Source organism: Marmota flaviventris, chromosome 5 (assembly GCF_047511675.1).
Source record: "Marmota flaviventris isolate mMarFla1 chromosome 5, mMarFla1.hap1, whole genome shotgun sequence".
Lineage (NCBI taxonomy): Eukaryota > Metazoa > Chordata > Mammalia > Rodentia > Sciuridae > Marmota > Marmota flaviventris.
In genome coordinates, this window is record NC_092502.1 from 104,667,584 (window position 1) to 104,694,396 (window position 26,813).

The 26,813-nt window shown below is 39.8% G+C and overlaps 1 protein-coding gene across 10 annotated transcripts in view; it reads right to left on the reverse strand.

Moving 5' to 3' along the window:
• Positions 1–26,813, reverse strand: part of Pde8b (phosphodiesterase 8B) — a 232,668-nt gene that overhangs the window by 126,823 nt on the left and 79,032 nt on the right. The window contains exon 2 of one of the 10 annotated variants that reach the window (XM_071612479.1): positions 8,381–8,392. The exons of the other annotated variants lie outside the window; for them this stretch is intronic. Within the exon in view, the coding sequence (XP_071468580.1) occupies positions 8,381–8,392 (12 nt within the window). The remainder of the gene's footprint in view (positions 1–8,380; positions 8,393–26,813) is intronic. 10 annotated transcript variants of the gene reach the window in all.

The window sequence follows — 26,813 nt, forward strand, 5'->3', positions numbered from 1 at the left end:
GTGCTCTTTCCAATGCTTATGGCACCAACATATATGAGAGATGGGAAGCTGGGAACTAGAGAAGCATTATAGACCCTAGTGGGATTAAAAAAACATAACATCTAGAACATCATAAAGGCACAATATAGCAACATAAAAGTAACCGACTTGAGAATAGTAACTCTTGCTCAATTCCCATACTGTATTTTGTAATGCAATAACCATTATCCTGTTTATAATACAAATCATTAAAGAATTGGAAATTCAGAATTAAGTTTATTTTTTGGGTGGTGTCCCCACTGAATCTAAATTCCCTTTTCTTATATACACATTCATCATATCTTCACATAATTACCAGTACTTAGTGAAATATGACATAAAAATATGATTCTGGATAGAACAAAGAGTTTAAAATGGCGATTAAAATGATTTCACAAGGTGTTATGTATTCATTTTATTTCAGAAATTTATAGTTATTAAAGTACTAAACAAAGCATTGTAATAATAAGTAGTCATATGAGCCACAAAGCTTCCCCACTGTATATTTTATATCCCTAAAGAACTTGGGGGATTTTTTTGAGATACCAATTTAAATTAAAATAGTATTTATCAAAAAAAGAAATGAAAATTATGAAGATTGATTTTGTACCATGTTTTCAGTTTGGAAATGACGAAGACTGACTTTGTACCATGTTTTGGCATTAGTATGCAAAAACATCTACTCAAAAATTTGAAAAACGAATCTCTCTTTAAAAATTTAACATGGAACCTTGCTATGATCTCAAGTAGAATTCTTCAGCCATCATTAAAGGCTAAGTGACTTACAATGACAATTTAAGAAGAAATCCCCCTTTCCCTTTAGCCAGAGGTCACTTCCTACCTACCATAACCTAACCATGGAGTGTAAGACAATGAACCCGTGGGACTTATGTATATAGAAGAAGTAGAGGAAAACTTGGGCCTTAACTTAGCTGACTGTGTTTACAATGAGGAATACTCAGAAACTACAAAGACCCAGATGGTTGCAGGAACTAGCAGCTGAGACAGGTAAGCAGCAACTGAGAGAAACAGAAGAGCCTCTAGTGCCTAGGAAAACCACTCTAATGAGCTCAGCAGCTTCCAAACCATCCCTTTCCAGCCTCAAACAAGAGAGGAGGCTCATGAGGCTGGCCTTCACCCAATCAGGAAAGTTGTGTGTTCTACAGAGTCTATTTAAGAAATAGGGAACTGTGAAGTGTACTTTCAGCCATGATTAAAAAAAAAAAAAAAACCTTTTAAAGTTGTAGAAGTTAATGAAATAAATCTCGCTAACTGGAAAACGTGGTCACTGGGAAGTCTTAATCAAGACACACTGCAATATGGGGGAAGTAATGCACTGATAAGACTCAGCATCTCTGCCCTTCCATTTCCCAAAAAATGGAAGAAAGAGCACATAAAATAGAAAAGATAGTAAAAACAGATAATAACAGGACCTAGTTTTCAAAAATACAGCTACTTGATGGCACAGTGGCACACACCTGTAATCCCAGAAACTCAGGAGGCTGAGGCAGGAGGATCCCAAGTTTGAGATTAACCTCAGCAACTTAGCAAGGCCCTAAGCGACTCAGCATGACCCAGTCTTAAAATAAAAAATAAAAAGGGCTGGGGATGTGGCTCAGTGGTAAAGCACCCCTGGGTTTGATCCCCAGAACCAAAATGTATACATTTTTTTAAAAAAAGGTAGGCCTGAATTTTAAATATGAAGCAGAGGATATTGTTTTTCACATCAAGAAGAATAAATCTAGATGTGAAATCCCCACCAAATAAACATAAAAATTTTCAGTTTGATCCTGCCACTCCTGTTGTAGTGGCTTGTCTTTCAAAGATTCATATATTGGAAGTTTGTCCCTAAGTGTGGCAATGTTGCTGGGTGGTGGAACCTTTAAGAAGTGGGGTTTGATGGGAGATGATTAAGTCTCGCAATGGATTAATGCTGGTCTCCTGGAGTGAGACAGTAGTTGAGAGAGTGGGTTGTTATAAAAGTAGGAGACCTGGCCCCTTCCTGGCCTCTAGCTTACTCGCCATGTGAACTTTACCTCTCACATGCCACCCTGCCATGAAGCTATCCACCATGATGTGATGCAGCCAAGGGGGAGCCTCATCTGAGGTCAGACAGATGTGAACACTGAATCTTGGGCTTTCAGTTTCTAAAACTGTAAGCTAAATAAACATTTCTTTATAAAGTACCTAGTGTCAGGTATTTTGTTTTAGCACCAGAAAACAAACTAATACACCTTCTGAAGAACTTTGAATAGAATGGAAACATAGAAATAATAAGCAATGGACCCAAGGAAGGAGTGACCAGTCTCCTTTCTGTTCCTTAAAATAAGTCAAGTCTTTCCTGCCTTGGGACCTTTGTACCTACTGACACCCCCACTCCTTCAGGCCAGAATAACTCTTCTTCAGACTTCAGGACTCCTTTAAACCATTTTCCATGAAGAAAATGGTTTAAATTTTTTGCATCTGACAACTCATCATAGATAATAGCTGTTTTCTTTAAAGGTGACTTCATGGAAGGAATATACACAGGTGATTTCATGGCAAGATAAAAAATATTCATAATATTAAACTCTGAAAGTATAATTTTCAAAAAGTCACCTTCTATTTTCTACTAGGTCACCCCTTAGTGAATCAAGAATATATGTGGATAACTTCAGGTTCTCACAGAGTACAGGGAGCCAGGACAACAGAGGACATGGTGGGAACCTCCACCCTGGTACCTTGCATTAGCTGGGAGAGGTCAGTGACTAGGACTTCTGTGTTCAGAGCTAGAGAAGGATTCATTGTTGGAGGAACTGGTCAGAGTTACAGGAGAAGTGGCATCTTTATGAGCACAGAGAGAAACCAAAATGTGGATGGAAAACCATTCCATAAGGTCACTTCACAATGAGGGCCATGCCACCTTACGGCAGGGTAGTTCTATTTAAGAGAGAGGTTCATATGTATCAAGGGAGATTTGTATCCAGATTTTAGCAAATACCCTTTATTTATGTATTTATATCCAATATTTTCTTTTAAGTAAATCTGAGTATCTGAGGGATGCAGCATTAATTAACTGAAAATCTCACTGAGACCACTACGGTTGAGCAAAGCCCAGCACAGTGACTTACACACAGGAGACACTCAATAAATGGCTGATGCTGAGCAGATAAATGAAGAAATGAGGGAGGAGGAAAGAACAACTGGGGAAGCCCTTTATTCACTTGGCAGATATTTACTGAGGAGTCCACAGTCCACTGTGTGTCCAGGCAGAAGCCTACCTTGAGGAATAAACAAACAAGATAATGTCAACTATGGCAAGTGTCAGGAATCAGATTAAATGACAGTAACTAGAGAGAGAAGACACTCTGGATAAAGTGTTCCTGGCAAGCTCTCTGAGATGGAGGCCTGAAGTCCGAAGAGGAGTTAGTCTGGCCTGAGGAAGTGAGGGTGTTATAGGTGCAAAGGTCCCAAGGCAGGAAAGACTTGACTTATTTTAAGGAACAGAAAGGAGACTGGTCACATTTTCCACGCTAAGTAAAGCACACAGAAATGTCATACCCTAGAGACAACTTTCAGATAATTTTACTAAAATCGACAGAACTCTACAAATAAATGATGTACATGACAAATGACAATCACTAGAGTAATTTGGGCAATTCACCACACAGGAACTCCACTCATATTCTGAACTTTATTTTTTATGTAACTAATTCAGCATAAAGGATAATGCATGCTACTTGCTTCCATTCAGAGGATAATAGTATAGAAATCATAACCCATGTTCTATCCTTTTTAAGTACCCTTTGGTGTTTTCACAGGATGGGATAATAGTTACTTTTAAGCTTTTCAGTCTCATATGGTTAATTTTTTTTCCTTGTTGAGATATTTAAATGAAATTCAACATTTTAAGAAACATCTTAGAAGCACTTTTCACTTGGGATACAAAGAATTGTAGTCCTCATAACAATTTCTCACAACTTGTCAAGTCTGACTTTAACTGTGGGTGGATTCTTACAAGTTCACTGAGTGACTAGGGAGAAATGTGCAGCAATTAAAGCAATTAAGAGCTAATCTATAACTTCTTCTTTGGAGTCATTGGTAGTATTTTAGTTGACTCACAGATATTTCTATTCTTCACCCAGGTTTCACATACTATAGAAGGCTGTCCCCAGCTTAGTGTAAGATCCAATTTCACAGCTTCACCTACAGTGGCTGATAACCCTATTGGTGTTTGCACCCTCACGAGAGCACCTTAAAAACCTAAGATAAATTGATTAAGGTAACCAAAGACATATTACATTTAGAAAAGGCAAATGGCAGAAAATATCCTCTTCTTATAAAAAAGAAAATAAAGACTGTGTGTGCAAACTTAAGTAATAGGATTTGTCAATATAAGTAACAAATTCAAAAAAGATAAACACCACATTATTGATAGTGGTTGCCTCCAGAGTGGGGCTGGAGGAGTAGATAATGAGAGAGGGTACTTTCACACATATATTTTTTAAGTGATATTATGATTGATTTTTACATTATTTTTTGTTTCTCAGCATTTTCACACAAAATATTTTAAAAAATACACCAGTAGATAAAATTTCTGACCATAAAATTTTATCTAGTTGTCAACACGATCTCTCCCTCTTCCTCTCCCGCTCTGAAACATTCACATGGACTTTTATCTGTATTACAATTGGCATGGTGCATACCAGTACCCTGTTGGGCACTCAGGTCTACATCTTTTAAAATTGTAAACTAATAACATTTAATAAAATATTTAAGCTGTAGGTTTTGCAACTATGGCATCTATATAAGCTCTACTTTTCCATCTATGATTTCTCAAGAAGCACTGGGCCTTTTCTAATTATTGATGGGGTAATCAATTAAGTCATTTGATGAGATCAATAAGGCCCATTAATCCTCTAATTGACACTTAATTGGAAACCTTTATGTCCCAGAAGAACTGACTTTGACTGTGGCACCTCCATGTGTGCCACACATTCAGCAGGGAACATGGCACAGCTGAGCCGTGTTACTGGGGAGACAAGATGGCTCATCGCCACATCCCCAGTACTCATTAAAGATTTGTAGAATGAATGAATAAGTATCAGTCATTGTCACAGGAAGGCAGCAGAAATGGTGAGGAAAGCATGAGCTTTAGAATCAGACAGACCTGTCTGGATCCCAACCATGCTGTGTACTACACCTTGAGTGAAATGACTAACTCCTCGAACCTCAGTTCCTCTACCTGTAAAATGAGTATAATAACACTTCTCTACCTCAAAAGGGATTTGTGAGGATTAATCGCATATATATATGCATATATAAAGAACAAAGTGATGGCATTTGCTGGTAAATGGATACAAATGGAAAATATCATGCTAAGTGAAATAAGCCAGTCCCCAAAAAATCAAAGGCCGAATGTTCTCTCTGATATATGGTTGCTAACCCATAACAAGGGACAGCAGGGAGAGAAAATGTATATATATTTAAACATCAGTATTCATTAAATGGTATTTTCCTTCTTGTGGCCACTTAAACTTTAAATAATGAAATCATCTGGCAGTTCCCTCTTTTTTATCACAACGTGTTCAGGAAAATCAAAGTTTATATACTATTTGTCCACCTAATTTTGTCCTATTTCTTCCTGTCAAACCTAGACCCAACCTCAAGGCCAAAATGAACCATCAGCTTTGCCTCAAGGCATTATCCCCTAGCCCTATTCCTGGCCAAAAGTGGGTTATTTTCACTCAGCAAGCACACACTACCCTGCCTGTCTTTCGACATGTCTTACATGGTTAAGTTTATTGGCATCTCTTCTTGCAATATCTCCCCTTCTAGGTTGTTGGCTTCCTGGAGGACAAAGGTAATTTCTGGTTCATGACTGCATCCCTCAAAAGCATTTTCCATAGTGCTTTCCAGGTAATAGATACTTTGTGAATTTTTAAAAATCAAATTACTGAATGTAATTATATTTTACCCCAGGAAGAATAACATAATAGGTGATTACATGCCTGTTTAAGAAAATGATTTAAATTACAGATGGAGTTAACAGGAAAGACACAAAGAATCAAACTATAAAACTTTGCAGCTGATAAAATAGGGCTTCAGATTCCACAAAACACACATAAATGGAAGATATACACAGCATATTGATCACAAGGCTTTATAACACTGCACAAAGACATACCTATAAATTAAAAACAAAACTGCCACGTCATAAATTTGTCCTAACTCTTATAATCAGGTATAATAAGTCAAAGCTTTCTTCAAAGTAGAAGACCTAGTTTCTTTAGATCAGTGCCTCCTTCTAACCCATTTACAACTGACCTTGTAGCAAACACAGCCATTCAAAACCATTCCATGTATATGTATATCAAAATATCATGTCTCCCAACTTAAAAATATACAATAAAAAATGAATTTTAAAAACCCAACACCCCACTGACTCCTTCTTGTCTTCTCACATTCTTGTTCCAGTACAGAAAACTCTTACTCAACTCTTTCAATATGGCTCTTGCTAGGTCCTTTGGTTTTTCTTTTTCCTCCTTTTATATCGTGCCACTCTCTCTTAACCATGTGTTCTTCTAACTCTCAACTCTGTTTGGTTTTACTCCTAGGCTAATAATAGAAGCTAGTATTTATGGAGCGCTTATTATGTGCCAGACGCTATGCCAAGTTCTGCAACGATCATTTCCCAGCCACAGTCTTGCAGAGTAGCAAGTAGGAGCATGGAGAAGGGGGCCCAAACCAGACCAGGGCCATGGATGGCCAAGGATGGCTTTCCTGAAGAGGTAACTCTCAAATAGAGATTTAAAAAGTTGGGGGCTGAGCTGGTCTGTGCAAGGTAGGTCAAGGTCAGGCACCAAGATTCCATCTCACTCCAGTCAGAATGGCAATTATCAAGAATTCAAGTAACAATAAATTTTGGCAAGTATGTGGGAGAAACGCTCATTCATACATTGCTGGTGGGAATGCAAATTGGTACAACCACTACAGAAAACAGTATGGAGATTCCTTAGAAAACTTGGAATGGAACCACCATTTGACACAGTCCATTCCTCAGCTTATACCCAAAGGACTTAAAATCAGCATACTACAATGATGCAGCCACATCAATGTGTATAGCAGCTCAATTCACAATAGCCAAGCTAGGTATCCTTCAACAGATGAATGGATAAAGAAAATGTGGTATGTATATGTATATGTATGTATGTATGTATGTATGTATATATATACACACACACACACACACACACACAATGGAATATTACTCAACCAAAAAGAAGAATGAAATTGTGGCATTTGCTAGTAAATGTATAGAAATGGAAATATCATACTAAGTGAAATAAGCCAGGCTCCAAACCAAAGACTGAATGTTCTCTCTGATATATGGATGCTAACGCATAACAAGGGAGGGTAGGCAGGGAAAGTATACAAGTTCATTGGATTAGACAAAGGGGAATGAAAAGGAGGGAGGAGGACGGGATTAGGAAAGACAGTAGAATGAATCAGGTATATCTTTTCCATGCACATATATGAATACACAACCAGTATAACTCCACATCATGTTCAACCACAGAATGGGATCAAAATTGTAATGGATTGCATCCCATGTATGTATAATATGTCAAAATACATCCTACTGTCATGTATATTGAAAACAACAAATTATAATTTTAAAAATGTCAAATCAAAAGAAAAAGAGAAGGAATTATGTATACAAAGAGCACAGACAGACTGTAAAATAGCAGGGCCCGTTTAAGGCACTGAAAATCCTTTGGTAATATATCAACCAGTTGTTGTTTGACACTCCTACAAGAATGAATAGCTGAGAAAAATAGGAAAATCTAGAACAAACTGAGGTTATATATGAGCATTCACTCTGAAAATACAATTATCTCAACTTATCTGAAGTCATTACCCAGTTTAGTCATAACCAGTGAATTAACAGGTATCGTAACCTTCTAGAAGCTTTCTCTTTATACAACCCATCCTGTTCTTATGACTGTTGTTCCAATTCCCCCTCCAGTCTCTGCCCTCATCCTGCTCCCTGACCTCACACTCAGCAGGGAACCAGGCCAACATCCTCAACTCCAAGGTTAGAGGGGCAGAGATTTAGACCAGGGGACTCAGTCTTCAACATGTACAGATATCACCTGGAGGTCTTGTCAGAGTGAAGGTCTAACTCAGTTGGTCTGAGAACAGAGCTGGCCGTCTCCATTTCTAATAGCTCCCAAGTGGTACCCATGCTGTGTTTCCAAGAACCACCCTGGACCTGTAAAGCTTTGCCACAGCAGACTCTGCCAGTCACATCAGCTGGACTCACATCCCTCTTCCCCATTTTTTACCTGGAATAACTTGCCCTAAGTCCCAGTTTTCTCACCTGTAGAATATGCTGTAAAAAAAAAAAAAAAAAAAAAAACAGGTTAAAAATGTATAAGAACCATCTAGCACCTGGTCAGGCTTCAAGGAGGAAGTAGTGACTTGTATTGGTCATAGTGAAAACCTGTATGGATATCATCCAGAGCCACTTTGGTCTCTCTCACCTCCTCGAACTTGTTCTTGATTCTTCTCTTTCTGGCCTGTTCCTAGACTATGACCTATTAATTATTACCCCATTTATTAATATTTTCAATATGCCTCTTCTCTACCTTCAAAAGTGTTTACCATACCTATAATCCCAGTGGCTCAGGAGGCTGAGGAAGGAGGATCACAAATTCAAAGCCAGCCTCACAAAAGCAAGGCGCTAAGCAACTCAGTGAGACCCTGTCTCTAAAAATACAAAATAGGGCTGGGGATATGGCTCAGTGGCCAAGTGCCCCTGAATTCTATCCCCAGATAACCCCGTCTGAAGAAATGTGTTTACTTTTCACATCCTAAGAAGTAAACTGTGTGATCTTCAGTCACTACTTTATTTCACACAAATAAGTAATAGTTCAACTTGAAATATGAAATATACATATTTTGGCTGCTGTCTCAAAGCTCACTGCCCCACAACTCCTTAAGCCTTTATCATCTTTATCATTACCCCCACCAATCTATGGAAACCACATTCTCAACAGTCCACCATTGATCATTGATCCTGGAATAGGGGAACCCTATGGTCTTATGAATCGCCATTTTCCTTTACTTTTTATACTGATGACGCATCACAGACTGACTTGTGAAAAAGCATGTTAAAGAAGGGCCCTGGACATTTAAATGATATAGCACATCCCTTGCAGTATGGACTCCCTTCTACTGGAAGTAGACAATGCTCCCCATGATGCCATCACCTCCTGGATTCCATGATTAGGGTTATTCCTCTAGGGCTGGCTTGATTCCTGAGCAAATGGTAAGGGACAAGCCTATGAGCAACACTGGAAAGGGCATAGTTTCAGGAGATTTGGTTTCCTATGTGGCTCTAGATCCCTCTCAACTCCCATCTGGCTGGTAAGGTAAGCCTGGCCAGGAACTGGAGTGGCTTCCAGAGAAAGCCTGAGCCAGGACCACACCAGCACTGCTTGCAAGTCAGAGAAGAGGTGCCTCTGGCTGACCTCTCCACTTGCCAAAGGAGCAGAAGGATCAAGTAAGATTCAGAGCTTCAGGGTCCCTCATCCAAATGCCACCATCAGGTTACTGTATCTCTTAAGAGGCAGTAGCTCTGGTGATAAGGATACAAAGTAGAGGTTAGAGTGAAGGGTTAAGAGGCAACATGGGAGGCAATGAGACACTGGAATCATAAAAGCCAATGAAGGGGGTCTGGGGCTGTGGCTTAGTGGTAGAGTATGTGTGAGGCACTGGGTTTATTCTCAGCACTGCATATAAATAAATGAATAAAGTAAAGGTCCATTAACAACAAAAAAAATTTTTAAAATAAGTAATGAAGGATGAAGGTATCATATGGCCACTGGTAGTTTCTGTTTCCTTCCTGAACTACCTCTCCCATTCCTAAGAACCAACCACCCTTCCACTGGGGTTTTTAAACCTGGTAAATAAAGATAATCACTAAGCTGATTCAACATGAAAATACACACTGTTGTGTAAGAAAATTTCTTCAAGGGATTGGTTGTGTGTTTCAGAAGACATTTTATTCTAATCTCAACCTAAACAATTTCCCAATCATCCTATAGACAACTCGTTGGCTCAATAAAGACACCAACCTCAACTGAACTCTCCTTTCTGACCGCTCTTGTAATCAATCTCTGTGTAATCATTTCACATAATATAAGCAGCCTTGTGAAAGTTGACTTAATCACTACCCATTGTCTGGGGATTGGCTCAACGTGATGGCTTGTGAGAAACAAGCTCAGATTAGGATCAAGAGTCACTAAGTGATGCAACACAAGGCAGTGGCTTCAAAGTGGGTGGCACCCTGGAGCTTCAACCTCCAGTAGAGACACATGTCTCTGACTCTGCTGCGGTGACTGGAGAGGGCAGGTACTCAGAGCAGCCTCCTTCTAGCTCAGAGAGAGAGCCACAAGCTCAGAAATAAGGTAAACCTTGCCACTGAACCCACTGTGTAATGCTTTCCTGCTATTTTTTATTCTAATTTATCATATATGACAGCAGAATGCATTACAGTTCATATTACACATAAGAGCACAATTTTTCATATCTCTGGTTGTATACAAAGTATATTCACACCAATTCATGTCTTCATACATCGACTTAGGGTAATGATGTCCATCTCATTCCACTGTCTTTCATACCCCTATACCCCCTCCCATCCCCTCCCACTCCTTTGCCCTATTTAGAGTTCGTCTAATCCTCCCTTGATCCCCCTCCCAACCCCCCTATGAATCTGAATCAGCACCTTTATATCAGAGAAAACATTCGGCATTTGGTTTTTGGGGATTGACTAACTTCACTTAGCATTATATTCTCCAACTCCATCCATTTATCTGCAAATGCCATGATTTTATGCTCTTTTATTGCTGAGTAATATTCCATTGTGTATATATACCACATTTTCTTTATCCATTCATCTACTGAAGGGCATCTAGATTGGTTTCACAGCTTAGCTATTGTGAATTATGCTGCTATAAATATTGATGTGGCTGTGTCACTGTAGTAAGCTATTTTTAAGTCCTTTGGATATACATTGAGGAGTGAGATAACTGGGTCAAAAGGTGATTCCATTCCTAGTTTTCCAAGGAATCTCCATACTGCTTTCCATATTGGCTGCACCAATTTGCAGTCCCACCAGTAATGTATAAGTGTGCCTTTTCCCCCACATCCTCGCCAACACTTATTGTTGTTTGTATTCTTAATAGCTGCCATTCTGATGGGATACAATCAATCAACAAATATATGAAAAAAAAATGTTCGACATTTCTAGCAATTAGAGAAATGCAAATCAAAACTACTCTAAGATTTCCTCTCACTCCTTCTATTTTTAATAGTGATGCTAAACCTCCAGGAAGTGGGAAACAGTGAATGAATCACTCAGTTGATCAGCAAGTAAATCTGAATGCAGGGAAAAATGCGTCAGGTGGGGCTTAAAGGATCTAGAATGAATCAAATTCCATTGTCAACTTTCAAAGACTCATGATGAGTACATAAATTTCGATGTTTGGAACAAACATCATGGAGATGACTTGGGGACTATTTTTTCAAAAAAAAAAAAAAAAAAAGCTCAATTCAACACCACATAATCTTAACTTGTCTAGTAAAAATCCTCCAGAGAAAACAGGACCAACGAACAAAAAGCCCCATGGCTTCATCCTGGAGGGCATGCTGCCCACAAACGGGAAGAATCCTAAGGGCAGGAAAAGAGACAGTAGACCTCATTATCGAAGCAGTTCTGTTCCATAAAGTCATCAGGTCAGATGAAAGAATTCAGGCAAGACCTGTGTCTTCACTGAGCCAACAAGTTGTCTATAGACTGACTGGGAATTTGTTGAGTTCAAAATTAGATTAAGATGTTTCCTGCAACATAAACAGTGAGCAGAATCTTTGATGAGATTTCCTTACAGAACCACATCTGTTTACATTTCAAATCAGCTAAGTGATTATCCTTATCTTAAAGGTACCTTAAATAGTGAAGTAATAAATACTGAATCATTGCACCTGGGGGGGGGGGGGGAACAGGCTTCGTTCTTGCAAGCCTCTGGCCACATTTTTTTTTTAACCAATCAATTCATAACTTTGTTTTATGTTTGTTTCCACTTAAAGACATGTCACCAAATAGATATTTTTGATTTATTAACACTGAACTCATGGCCAGCGGTGCTATAACTTGCACCTTCACAAAGTTTATCTAACAATTCTGGCATTCAGGAACAACAGACAGCCCTGCATGTGGGGGCCACTGTAAACAGTGAAATCAACAATGAGTAGCACAAAAAAAAAAACTGAAAAACATGGAACTAAATAGACTCTTGGAAAGGATGCTTTTTACAGTATGAGAGCTGAAAGAAGAAGCAGAGCATCCCTTGTTCAACCTCATCTTGGGAACACGCACACCAGATGACTAAATCTTTCACCACTCTGCCCGTATCCACAAATGACTGCACAGGTACTGAGGATACTGATGATTGAATTATAAATAAATTCTGGCAAGTAGGTAAATTCTCAAATACAGAATGCACAGAAAATGAAGATCAACTGTACTGTACTTACTTTCTACTTTGGGGACAATGCTGCCACACAGCTGGGTACACAAGGGCATTAGGTCTCTCTGAGGCAACACATCATTGCTAGGGTAAGCACCCCTGATCCCCTGAGCAGCAGTTAGGCAGTTTGAACTAAGTCTCAAAAGACCTTAGGACCATGGTAGTTACCTCTTTTTTGGCAGGGTTGGGGTAGAACTAGGGATTGGACTCTGGGGCACTCAACCCCTGAGCCATATCCCCAGCCCTATTTTGTATTTTGTATTTTATTTAGAGAGAGGGTCTCACTGAGTTGCTTAGAGTCTCACTGGGCTGCTTAGTGCCTCACTTTTGCTGAGGCTGGCTTTGAACTTGCAATCCTCCTGCCTCAGCCTCCCAAGCCTCTGGGATTACAGGCGTGTGCCACTGTGCTGGGCAGTAGTTACCTCTTTAGTTCTTAGGGAATTACTCCTACCTGTTCCCCCAAAAGATGGACAACAGTGAGACCATTCTGCATCTACACGCTTTAGTCAAGGAGAGCTTTGGTGAACTCAAAGAGCCTGCAGTTTAGACTTGAGGCCATTTTCCTGCACAAGATTTAATATTGAGATAAGTGTCTCTTTATCAAGCATTTTGCCTTTTCTAATTAAATTCTGTAAGAACATTCAAAGAACATTCTTACGCTTCCCTGGCATGACAAAGGATAACCCCAGATGCTGGCGAGCCTAGAGAAGGGCGGCACCCTTAAGAGAGCCAATTAGCTAAATCAAATCATGAGATATTTCAAGAGGCCTACAATACTAGCAAAACAAAAAAAAAAGTTATATTTTATGGGTGGGAGTTTTGAAAAATTATTTAAACTCTAACTTTCAAAATAAATTGGAAGGTGGCTAATGTTTTTTAAAACCTCATAAAATTAAGACAATTAAAATATGATTAAAAACATTGGAAACAGCATAGACGTTTTTATATTCAAAATATTGATGAATTAGTTACACCGGCTGAACAACAACAAAAAAATTATCTCTAAGCTTTCTATCAGCAAAAGGGAAACATTTAGATGTAAGTTTTTACCAATAGATAAAAGGAAACACACCTGATCACCTAATCTAGAGAAAATGCTTTTCATGGGTATTAAAGTTCAGTGGGTATTTATTGTGCCAGCACCACCGATTATTTATGATGTTTTGGTTTCTGGGTCAGCTCATATTCACAATGTTCTTATGGCACCACCTCACCATTCCATATGAGCACTGTGAGCTATTACCAGCCCCATGAATCAACTGCCCCAGTGAGAGGGCAGAGGGCTGGAGAATTCCACACAAGACATTTTCCAAGAACAAGACCAGCTGACCACTAATAATATAAAAAAGAAATAAGATGACAAATATTTGCAAAGCCTGTAAATCCAGAGATGTATTTTGGTGTCAAAAAGATGTCCCTGGGAACAAACAATAGTAAGAGTAATTAAAGATCTGACTGGATTATCTGTTACATATTTGTCCCTGGAGCCGATTTTGAATGAAATGGCTAAGGTTCAGTGGGTAGTTATTTTACCTATTGAGCACAGATGATCTATTATTGCATCTTCTTACTAAGAGTAATAATATAACTGGCCAATGTAAAAATGATCTTGTGTTTTAAACTTGTGCAGTTCTGGGAATCTAACAAGAGCTTCACCATATTAGGCAAGTGCTACTCTACTAAGCTACATTGTCAGCCATAAAAATTATTTTAAAGGGCTTTATTCCTTTCATAATAAATGTATGCTTGATCCTTGGAAACAGTAATAATTACCCCTGGATATTATGATAAACCTGAACGAGTTCTCTTGTTGACTAGATTCAACTGCTACTATTTCCTGGCACTCTGCTCCACTCCTCCCAAACCTCACCCTACTTGCCCCTCTTTTGCTATTCAGAGTAAGCATCATTGCTCAGAGCTGCAGAGAAATCAAATGTCCTAGTTAGCTCAAGATATTCATACCTGGATCATATCTGGTAATAGTGCTCACTTTCATTCTCAAAATTATCTTCACTATAATAAAAAGACAAACACTAACAAATGTTAGCAAAAATATGAAGGTACTGGAACTCTCCTATACTGTTGACGGTAATATAAAATGGTATAGTTGCTTTGCAAAACAGTCTAGCAGTCCCTTAAAAGGTCAAGTCCAGAGTTGTCACATGACCCAGAAATTCCACTTCTATAAACAAATATACCCAAAAGAAATGAAAACATATATACACATAAACATATACATGGATGTTTATATCAACATTACTCCGTGTGCCTTCTTGGAACATAGCTAAATAAATAAAAGCCTTTGTTCTTGGATCAAAATGTATAAATATTCCAAATGTTCATTAACTGAATAGACAAATAGAATGTGGTATATCCATGCAAAGCTATGTAATTCAGCAATATGAAGGACTGAAGAACTGATACAAGCTATAAGATGAAGGAGCCTTGAAAACATGCTAAACTGCAAAAGCCACATATAAAAAGCTATATACTGTATGAACCCAATTACATGAAATGTCCAGAATAATCAAATTATAGAGACAGAAAGTAAATTTATGTTTTTCTGTGGCTGGAAGATAAAGAGAAAAATTGGTAATGGTTGTTAGTTCATAAAAGGGTTTCTTTGGAGGAACATTTAAAATGTTCTAAAATTGATTGTGGTGGATAGTTGAACAACTGAGAATAGAATAAAAACCAACACGATGTGCATTTTAAATGAGTTAATTGTATAGACAAATTAAATCTCAATAAAAAAGTTCTACAAAAATAGCAACAAATAACTTAATAATGATAATTTTCAACAGGAAATTAGTTATATGGCCACTGTACACTGTGCAAATACCAACTACTCAGACCAATTGAAAACCTTCAGCAATGGTACGATGAGATCTCTTCAACTTTAATAAATCAAATCACATAAGCTAATAATCATATTTTCAAATCACCCTATGTTGATGGGCACAGAGGGAAGCAGGATGATGAGTTCCTGTAATTTAGTCTTTCAGTAGAGAAAAATCAAATTTGTTCCCTGTGAGAAATTACTTACCAGAATCTATAATAGCAGATCATTTTAAAAGTTCTAACATAGCTTTTTAGCTCTTAGTACTAAACAGTAAAAACCTTTATTCACTTAAATACATGATCCAAGAACAAAGGCTTTTATTTATTTAGCTATGTTCCAAGAAGGCACACTGAGACATCAGAAAATATTATTTAACCTACTGCAAGATCAGCATTGGAACAGAATTTCTTATTGATCTCAATTTATTAATAACAGAATCTATCTTATTCAATAACAAAAAAGTATTCAGTGTGCTGCTGATCACTCAAATATTCTCCATGGTGGCTTCTGTAGGATCCACTAACCACTCTGTGTCTTCCATCTTCTATTTCAGCAAAAACTTTCAACACCACCTATAAGATGTATGTCTTAGAGTCAACTTGAGCTATTTCTATGAAGTGATAATCATGCTCATTTCAAGTTCCAGAAGAGCCTTTTCAAAAATTTTTTGAATAGCATAATTGCATTTTTATTCTCCTTTTAAATTTTTTTATTTATTTGTTCTAATCATTTATACATCACAGCAGAATGCTCACTGTACACAAATAGAGCACAATTTTTGACTTCTCTGGTTGTACACAAAGTTAGGGTCACACCATTTGTGCAATCATACATGTAGCTAGGGTAATGATGTCCATCTCATTCTACCATCTTTCCTGTCCCCATTCCCCCACACCTCCTTTGGCTAATCCAAAACTCCTTCACTTATCCCATGCCCCTTCCATTATAGATTAGCATCCACTTATCAGAGAAAACATTCAACCTTCGTTTTTTGGGGATCGGATAACTTCACTTAGCATGATATTCTCCAACTCCATCCATTTACCAGCAAACGCCATAATTTTATTCTCTTTTATTGCTGAGTAATATTCCATTGTGTATATACCACATTTTCTTTATCCGTTCATCTATTGAAGGGCATCGAGGTTGTTTCCACAATTTAGCTATTGTGAACTGTGCTGCTATAGACACTGATGTGGTTGCATCATTATAGTATGCTGGGTTTTGTGTGTGTGCGTGAAACTTTTTTTTTAACTTTTTTAGTTGTAGATGGACACAATACCTTTATTTATTTGTCTTTATATGGTGCTGAGTGCTCTACCACTGAGCCACAACCCCAGCCCCATAGTATGCTTTTTTTAAGTCCTTTGAGTATAGACCCAAGGAGTGGGATAGCTGGGTCAAATGGTGGTTCCTTTCCAAATTTTTAAAGGAATCTCCATACTTATTTCCAGATTGGTTGTACCCATTTGCAGTGCCACCAGCAATGTATGAGTGTGCCTTTCCCCCACACATCCTCACCAACACTTGTTTGTATTCTTGATAGCTGCCATTCTGACTAGAGTGAGATAAAATCTTAAGAGTAGTTTTGAATGGCATTTCTCTAATTACTAGAGATGTTGAACACTTATTTTTTATATATTTGTTGATCAATTGTATATCTTCTTCTGAGAAGTGTCTGGTCAGCTCCTTAGCCCATTTATTGATTGGGTTATTTGTTTTCTTGGTGTTAAGTTTTTTTGTGTTCTTTATATATCCTGGAGATTAGTGCTCTATCTGATGTGCGTGTTCAAACATTTGCTCCCAAAATATAGGCTCTCTGCCCACCTCATTGTTTCTTTCTTTTACTTAGAAGAAGCTTTTTAGTTTGAATCCATCCCATTCATTAATTCTTGATTTTATTTCTTGCACTTTAGGAGCCTTGTTAAGGAAGTCGGGCCTAATCCGACATGATGAAGATTTGGGCCTACTTTTTCTTCTATTAGGTGCAGTGTCTCTGAGCTAATTCCTAAGTCCTTGACCCACTTTGAGTTGAGTTTTACGCATGGTGAAGGAAAGGGATTTAGTTTCATTTTGCTACATATGGATTTCCAGTTTTCCTAGCACCTTATGTTGAAGAGGCTCTCTTTTCTCCAATGTGTATTTGGGTACCTTTGTCTAGTATGAGATAACTGTATTTATATGGGTTTATCTCTGTGTCTTCTATTCAGTACCATTGGCCAAAGCCCTTTAAAATTACTAAAAATTACTATTATATCAGAAATAGGGGAAGGGAAAGAACAGGCAAAGACAGTATTTCTCTGTTCTTTATTCATTTTAAAATGAATAAAGACTTGAGTTTCCTGCAACTGTTTCTAAGGCTTAGTATTCTCACTTTTAAAATACTTTTCACACACCCAAATGAAAACATAAAAGCATAGCTCAAGTTTTTTTGTTTGTTTGTTTTTTTACCCTGAACAAAGCTGCAGAAAGGAAAAACAGAAAACAGGAGACTGCCAGTGACATAGAGAGATGTCCTCAAATGTTCCACAGGAATACAAACAGCTCCCCTTGGAACAACAGGCACTTCTCAGAAAAGTCCTCTGCTGCTGGGGGCACAGAAGTTGAGCATAGAACTAGCCAAACATCTGTATTCAGAAGGACACCAGGACAGTCTTTCTCCCATTTGGACACCCTGAGGAGAAGCATTACTGAATCTTCTTGCATGTCTGCCAGTACTTTGCTGGTGTAGAGTACGGAGAGCAAGCTCTGTGGCCAGCAGCTGCCACGAGGAAGAAGGGGATTTGGCAATGGATGGAGAGACGGCTGGATCTCTGATATGGGGTGGGAGAAGACTGATAGTTAACAGCAATCAACTGTCTGTTAAAAGGCTAATGATTTATTAGAAGCAAAATGGCATAACTAAGAACAAAATGTAGAGAAATAAGCGGTTTTTTCCCAAGTCTTGCTAATCTTCAAGAGCTATCTATTAGTGCTTCATTTCATCTTGACATTGCATCTTGGTCCACGTTGAAGAGAAACGTTTAGCAATACTTTCACTTCCACCTGTCAAAAGACCCGGGCTTGAGGGACATGATGGCTCACACCTGTGATCCCAGCTACTAGGGAGGCTGAGGCAGAAAGATTGCAAGTTCAAAACCAGACTGGCCAACTTAGCAAGACCTTGTCACAAAATAAAAAGTAATAAGGGCTGAGGATGTAGCTCAGTGGTAAAACATACCTACTTCAATCCCCAGTACCAAATAAATGAATAAAAACAAAAACAAAAAAAGGGCTTGGTCTTCACACAGATCCTAAGGGATTCGAGCTCTTCCTTCCTGGTATCTTTCTCCTCCCAACAAAGGAGACATTCCTCATGATCACATATGGACGCAAGGTCCTGTGAGACCCTTTAGTGAGGACCACAGGCTGGTTTTATTACTCCCTGGGAGAATTCCAACAAGATGGCTTCTGACATTTTTTAAAGCCACTAGACTCTTTTCTTGCCGCAGTCTGGCTGGGCACAAATCACGAGCCACTCAAGCAGGAACAAACTTTATTTTTGAAACTGCCGCCAATGCCCTGTATGCTCCCGGCCAGATTGCCGACGGACCCACGCGGTGTTCTTCCGGACCCCAACAGGAAGTCCCTCCTCCGGAATTCCCTCCTACCGCACTTCCCCAACCAATGGAAACTCTCCAGGAGTCCCGTAGCAGGCCGAGGTGGACAGCAAGAGTCCAATATCCATATGAATGCAGATCTTAACATAATCATATCATCTCAATGGCTTGCTGGTGTCACCTTTCAACCAAAAATGCCATGCATCATATTACTTGGCTGTGGCTCTTAGCATTTTCTAACTTATTATTTAAAGGTTATCATTTTTACTTCTGGACATTTAAAAGTGATAATACAAATAGCTTTAAAACAGATTTTATGTTACAGTCTTTCCACATCCCACAGAATTAATAAGTGACCTTGATCAATAGGTTCTAATTTGTTTCTCCATCTTCAGTATTAGAACAGTCATGACTTGTTTTTAAATCACTTTTCTAATAAAAAAAAAGGTACTTTGAGGAGAGAGACTAACAATTGATTTACAAAGTAAGCTTCAGTGAAAATCATCATTACCATGCCTGAGGATATATTTATTTTTTATTATGAAATTAATATTTGATGTCTATAAAACTGTATCTATGAAAGTACTTATTATTTCCTAATTTATCAAATATTAAATGTTATATGCAAACTTTCCAAAAGTATCTACATAATTGGTGGTTAGTTTTTTAGATAAAAAATATTTTATCTAGGGCTGGGGCTGTAGCTCAGTGGCAAAGCGCTTGCCTAGCATGTATGAGGCACTGGGATTTGGTCTTAGCACCATGTAAAAATAAACAAAATAAAGGCATTCTTTCCATATACAAATATAAAAAATTATTTTATCTAAAAAAAGTATCTACTTTTTTTGGTCCTGGGGATTTAACCCAGAGGTACTCAACCACCTCAAGCACCTTTTTAATTCTCTTTTTTGAGACAGAGTCTCCCTAAGTTGCCCAGGCTAGCCTTGAACTTGCAATCTTCCTGCCTCAGCCTTTTCAGTTACTGGGATTATAGATGTGCACTCTGTGTGAGCCTTAATTTTTAAATGTCACTTTTAAAAATATTCCTCGGGGACTGAAGATGGCGGCGAGGGTAGTGCATTGCCCCCGTGTGCCGCGTCACTGTGTGGGAGAATGACGAGTCAGGACTGCTAAAGGCTATCTTGTTAGGAATTTCCAGCAATAGTGGGGTGCTCCGGAACCTGGAGGAAGGATTTCCATCGCACGAGGATCGGCTGCGGGGACTCAAACGCAAGAGATTTGTTGCACAGAGGGTAACACTGCTTATTCAGCAAATTGCCCTGCAGCTAGAGTCTGCAGCGAATGCTGGGAAATGAAGAGATAGCGACGCAGGGATACAGCACTGCAGTTTCTGCCAGCCGTGCAAGCACCGTACTCAGTGCTGAATTCTGGGTTCGAGACGGGGGAAGTAAGTGGTCCAATTCGGTTCTCCACACCGATCAGATCACAGAGGAGGCCAGCGGCCACCATCTTGGAGAGCTGATGTCACCATCCCTGTTTTGGACTGACCGCAGCTCATTCAGCCATAGAACAGGTAATTTCAGGCTGGCATTCGCCTGCGGCTTGCAGACAGATTACTCAGGCTCAGTGCTAAATAACCCGCGGAAAATGCTTCTTGGAGCCTGCTCTTATCAGAGCATACACCGAGCACGGAGCGGCTGAGTTCCGGCTCCCGGAACTGCTCTGGCCCAGGGCTAAGGAGCCAGCGGAAACTGCTTCTTGGTCCGGGTCCTGCTGAGTACTGTGGAGGTAAATACCAACCGAGCCTTCGTGGGCAGTGGCAACAGGACTGAGACGGGGCCTGTGAGGGCCGGTCAGGACTCACCCATTGCTTTGGTCACCCGGCAAAGGGAACGAAGTGCTGCCATTCGCATAGGATACCAACATGGCAGAGATCTGATGTCATCAGAAAGTGGCGGATGAGAGAACTTCATCAATACCAGCGGCGACAGAAACAGTTGGTCTCCTGGTAGGGAGGGTGAGTCACAGACACCCGAGTCTCTCTTGCTTTGTCTTCGAGCCAGAGGGGAGGAGCTGGGCCGCCGCCCGCGCCCGGAGCAGGCCCAGCGGCTCGCCGGCGTGGTGGTCGAGTGACCCCAATTAGAGAGGGGGCGGAGCGGAGCCACCACCAGCGCCCGCAAGGTGGGCAGACCTGCGACCCAGTGGTACGCGGGCGTGGTAGGAGGGGCAGGGCAGAGCCGCCGCCCGCGCCTGCAAGGTAAGCAGACCTGCGACAGACTGGCGGGTCAGGCCCAGCGGCCTGCCAGCGTGGTACACACGTCACCCCAACTGGAGTAGGGGCAGAGCAGAGCCTTCGCCCGCGCCCAGATCAGGCCCCGCCGGTGTGGTGGTCACATGACCCCAATTGTAGTGGGGGCGGAGCGGAACCGCCACCTGTGCCCGCAGGGTGGGCAGACCTGCGACCAACCTGCAGATCAGGCCCAGCGGTCCGCGGGCGTGGTAGGAGGGGCAGGGCAGAGCCGCCGCCCGCGCCTGCAAGGTAGGCAGACCTGCGACAGACCGGCGGATCAGGCCCAGCGGCCTGCCGGCGTGGTAGTCACGACACCCCAATTGGAGCAGGGGCAGAGCAGAGCCGCCGCCCGTGCCCACAAGGTAGGCAGACCTGCGACTGACCGGTGGAACAGGCCCAGCGGCCGGCCGGGGTGGTAGGCACGTCACCCCAATTGGAGTAGGAGCAGAACAGAGCCTTTGCCCGCGCCCGGAAGAGGCCCAGCGGTCCACGGGTGTGGTAGACAAGTCACACCAATTGGAGGGGGGGCAGAGCAGAGCCACCGCCCGTGCCTGCAGGGTAGGCAGACCTGCAACCGACCGGCGGATCAGGCCCGATGGCCTGCTGGCGTGGTAGTCACGACACCCCAATTGGAGTAAGGGCAGAGCAGAGCCGCCGCCCGCGCCTGCAAGGTAGGCAGACCTGCGACCGACCGGCAGAACAGACCCAGGGGTCCGCGGGCGTGGTAGACACCTTACACCAATTGGAGGAGGGGCAGAGCAGAGTCGCCACCCGCGTCTGCAAGGTAGGCAGACCGCCGCCCGACCTTACAAGGGAAACTTTTCAACTATAAAAGAGCAATATAAATATATAGGGGAAAAAAACATTTCAAAAACACAACAGTTTCACCAAGCAGAAAGAAACGCAAGCAGTATGAAAAGACAAGGAAAGAAAGGACCACAAGCAATGCAGGTCAACTCAACTTTAGAAGAGGTAACAGCTGCAGCAGATGAAATGTCAGATAAAGAATTCAGGATATACATGCTTCAGATGATATGGAGTATCAAGGAAGACATTAGACAGCAAAATCAGACAATGAAAGATCACTTCGACAATGAATTACACAAACAAATCCAGGAAGCAAAGGATCAACTATACAGGGAGATAGAGGTTATAAAAAACAAACAAACAGAAATCCTAGAAATGCAGGAAGCAATAAACCAACTTTAAAACTCAATGGAGAATACTACCAGCAGAGTAGAACACTTAGAAGATAGAACATCAGACAATGAAGACAAAGTATTTCAACTTGAAAAGAACATAGACAGCTCAGCAAGACTCTTAAGAAACCATGAGCAGAACATCCAAGAAATATGGGATAACATTAAGAGACCAAACTTAAGAGTCATTGGGATACAGGAAGGTACAGAACTCCAAACCAAAGGAATGAGCAATCTATTCAATGAAATAATACGAGAAAACTTCCCAGACTTGAAGAATGAGACAGAATCCCAAATCCTAGAAGCCTACAGGACGCTGAATGTGCAAAATCATAAGAGATCCACACCTAGACACATTATAATGAAGATGCCCAACATACAGAATAAGGAGAGAATTTTAAAAGCTACAAGAGAAAGGAAGCAGATTACATTTAGGGGTAAACCAATCAGGATAACAGCTGATCTTTCAACACAGACTCTGAAAGCTAGAAGATCCTGGAATAACATATTTCAAACACTGAAAGAAAATGGGTTCCAACCAAGAATTGTGTATCCAGCGAAATTAAGCTTCAGGATGGAAGATGAAATTAAAACCTTCCACGATAAACAAAAGTTAAAAGAATTTGCAGCTAGAAAACCATCTCTTCAAAACATCCTTGGCAAAACATTACAGGAAGAGGAAATGGAAAATAACAATGAAAACCAACAGTGGGAGGTAGGACAGTAAAGGGGGGGAAAATAATCAAAGAGGAAAACAAACCATGTTTAGTAACAGAAATAAACAAATATGGCTGGAAGAACAACCCATATCTCAATAATGACCCTAAATGTTAATGGCTTAAACTCACCAATTAAGAGACACAGGCTAGTAGAATGGATCACAAAACAAGACCCAACAATATGCTGCCTACAGGAGACGCATTTGATAGGAAAAGACATACATAGGCTGAAGGTGAAAGGTTGGGAAAAATCATATCACTCATATGGACTTTGGAAACAAGCAGGAGTGTCCATACTCATATCAAATAAAATAGATTTCAAGCCAAAGTTAATCAAAAGGGATAAAGAGGGACACTACATACTGCTTAAGGGAACCATACACCAACAAGACATAACAATCATAAATATATATGCCCCAAACAATGGTGCAGCTATGTTCATCAAACAAACTCTTCTCAAGTTCAAGAGTCTAATAGACCACCATACAATAATCATGGGAGACTTCAACACACCTCTCTCGCCACTGGACAGATCTTCCAAACAAAAGTTGAATAAGGAAACTATAGAACTCAATAACACAATTAATAACCTAGACTTAATTGACATATATAGAATATACCACCCAACATCAAGCAGTTACACTTTTTTCTCAGCAGCACATGGATCCTTCTCAAAAATAGATCATATATTATGTCACAAGGCAACTCTTAGACAATATAAAGGAGTAGAGATAATACCATGCATCTTATCTGATCATAATGGAATGGAACTGAAAATCAACGATAAAAGAAGGAAGGAAAAAGCATACATCACTTGGAGAATGAACAATAGGTTACTGAATGATCAATGGGTTATAGAAGACATCAAGGAGGAAATTAAAAAATTCTTAGAGATAAAAGAAAACACAGACACAACATATCGGAATCTATGGGACACACTGAAAGCAGTTCTAAGAGGAAAATTCATTGCTTGGAGTTCATTCCTTAAAAAAAGAAAAAAACAACAAATAAATGATCTCATACTTCATCTCAAAATCCTAGAAAAAGAAGAGCAAAACAATAGCAAAAGAAGTAGAAGGCAAGAAATAATTAAAATCAGAGCTGAAATTAATGAAATCAAAACAAAAGAAACAATTGAAAAAATTGACAAAACTAAAAGTTGGTTCTTTGAAAAAATAAACAAAATCGACAGACCCTTAGCCATGCTAGCGAAGAGAAGAAGAGAGAACTCAAATTACTAGCATACGGGATGAAAAAGGCAATATCACAACAGACACTTAAGAAATACAGAAGATAATCAGAAATTATTTTGAATCCTTATACTCCAATAAATTAGAAGATAGTGAAGGCATAGATAAATTTCTTAAGTCATATGATCTGCCCAGACTGAGTCAGGAGGATATAGACAACCTAAACAGACCAATATCAATTGAGGAAATAGAAGAAACCATCAAAAGACTACCAACTAAGAAAAGCCCAGGACCGGATGGGTATACAGCAGAGTTTTACAAAACCTTTAAAGAGGAACTAATACCAATACTTTTCAAGCTACTTCAGGAAATAGAAAAAGAGGGAGAACTTCCAAATTCATTCTACGAGGCCAACATCACCCTGATTCCTAAACCAGATAAAGACACTTCAAAGAAAGAAAACTACAGACCAATATCTCTAATGAACCTAGATGCAAAAATCCTCACTAAAATTCTGGCGAATCGGATACAAAAACATATCAAAAAAATTGTGCACCATGATCAAGTAGGATTCATCCCTGGGATGCAAGGCTGGTTCAATATAAGGAAATCAATAAATGTTATTCACCACATCATTAGACTTAAAAGTAAGAACCATATGATCATCTCGATAGATGCGGAAAAAGCATTCGACAAAGTACAGCATCCCTTCATGTTCAAAACTCTAGAAAAACTAGGGATAACAGGAACATACCTCAATATTGTAAAAGCAATCTATGCTAAGCCTCAGGCTAGCATCATTCTGAATGGAGAAAAACTGAAGTCATTCCCTCTAAAATCTAGAACAAGACAGGGATGCCCTCTCTCACCACTTCTGTTCAACATAGTTCTCGAAACACTGGCCAGAGCAATTAGACAGACGAAAGAAATTAAAGGCATAAAAATAGGAAAAGAAGAACTTAAATTATCACTATTTGCAGATGACATGATTCTAAACCTAGCAGACCCAAAAGGGTCTACAAAGAAACTATTAGAGCTAATAAATGAATTCAGCAAAGTGGCAGGATATAAAATCAACACGCATAAATCAAAGGCATTCCTGTATATCAGCGACAAATCCTCTGAAATGGAAATGAGGACAACCACTCCATTCACAATATCTTCAAAAAAAAAAAAAATACTTGGGAATCAACCTAACAAAAGAGGTGAAAGACTTATACAATGAAAACTACAGAACCCTGAAGAGAGAAATAGAAGAAGATCTTAGAAGATGGAAAAATATACCCTGTTCATGGATAGGCAGAACTAACATCATCAAAATGGCTATATTACCAAAAGTTCTCTATAGGTTTAATGCAATGCCAATCAAAATCCCAACGGCATTTCTTGTAGAAATAGAGAAAGCAATCATGAAATTCATATGGAAAAATAAAAGACCCAGAATAGCAAAAACAATGCTAAGCAGGAAGTGTGAATCAGGCGGTATAGCGATACCAGACTTCAAACTATACTACAGAGCAATAGTAACAAAAACAGCATGGTACTGGTACCAAAACAGGTGGGTGGACCAATGGTACAGAATAGAGGACACACAGACCAATCCACAAAACTACAACTATCTTATATTTGATAAAGGGGCTAAAAGCATGCAATGGAGGAAGGATAGCATCTTCAACAAATGGTGCTGGGAAAACTGGAAATCCATATGCAACAAAATGAAACTGAATTCCTTTCTCTCGCCATGCACAAAAGTTAATTCAAAATGGATCAAGGAGCTTGATACCAAATCAGAGACACGCCGTCTGATAGAAGAAAAAGTTGGCTACGATCTACATACGGTGGGGTCGGGCTCCAAATTCCTCAATAGGACACCCATAGCACAAAAGTTAATAACTAGAATCAACAAATGGGACTTACTCAAACTAAAAAGTTTTTTCTCTGCAAAAGAAACAATAAGAGAGGTAAATAGGGAGCCTACATCTTGGGAACAAATCTTTACTCCTCACACTTCAGATAGAGCCCTAATATCCAGAGTATACAAAGAACTCAAAAAATTAGACAATAAGAGAACAAACAACCCAATCAACAAATGGGCCAAGGACCTGAACAGACACTTCTCAGAGGAGGACATACAGTCAATCAACAAGTACATGAAAAAATTCTCACCATCTCTAGCAGTCAGAGAAATGCAAATCAAAACCACCCTAAGATACCATCTCACTCCAGTAAGATTGGCAGCCATTATGAAGTCAAACAACAACAAGTGCTGGCGAGGATGTGGGGAAAAGGGTACACTTGTACATTGCTGGTGGGACTGCAAATTGGTGCAGCCAATTTGGAAAGCAGTATGGAGATTTCTTGGAAAGCTGGGAATGGAGCCACCATTTGACCCAGCTATTCCCCTTCTCGGTCTATTCCCT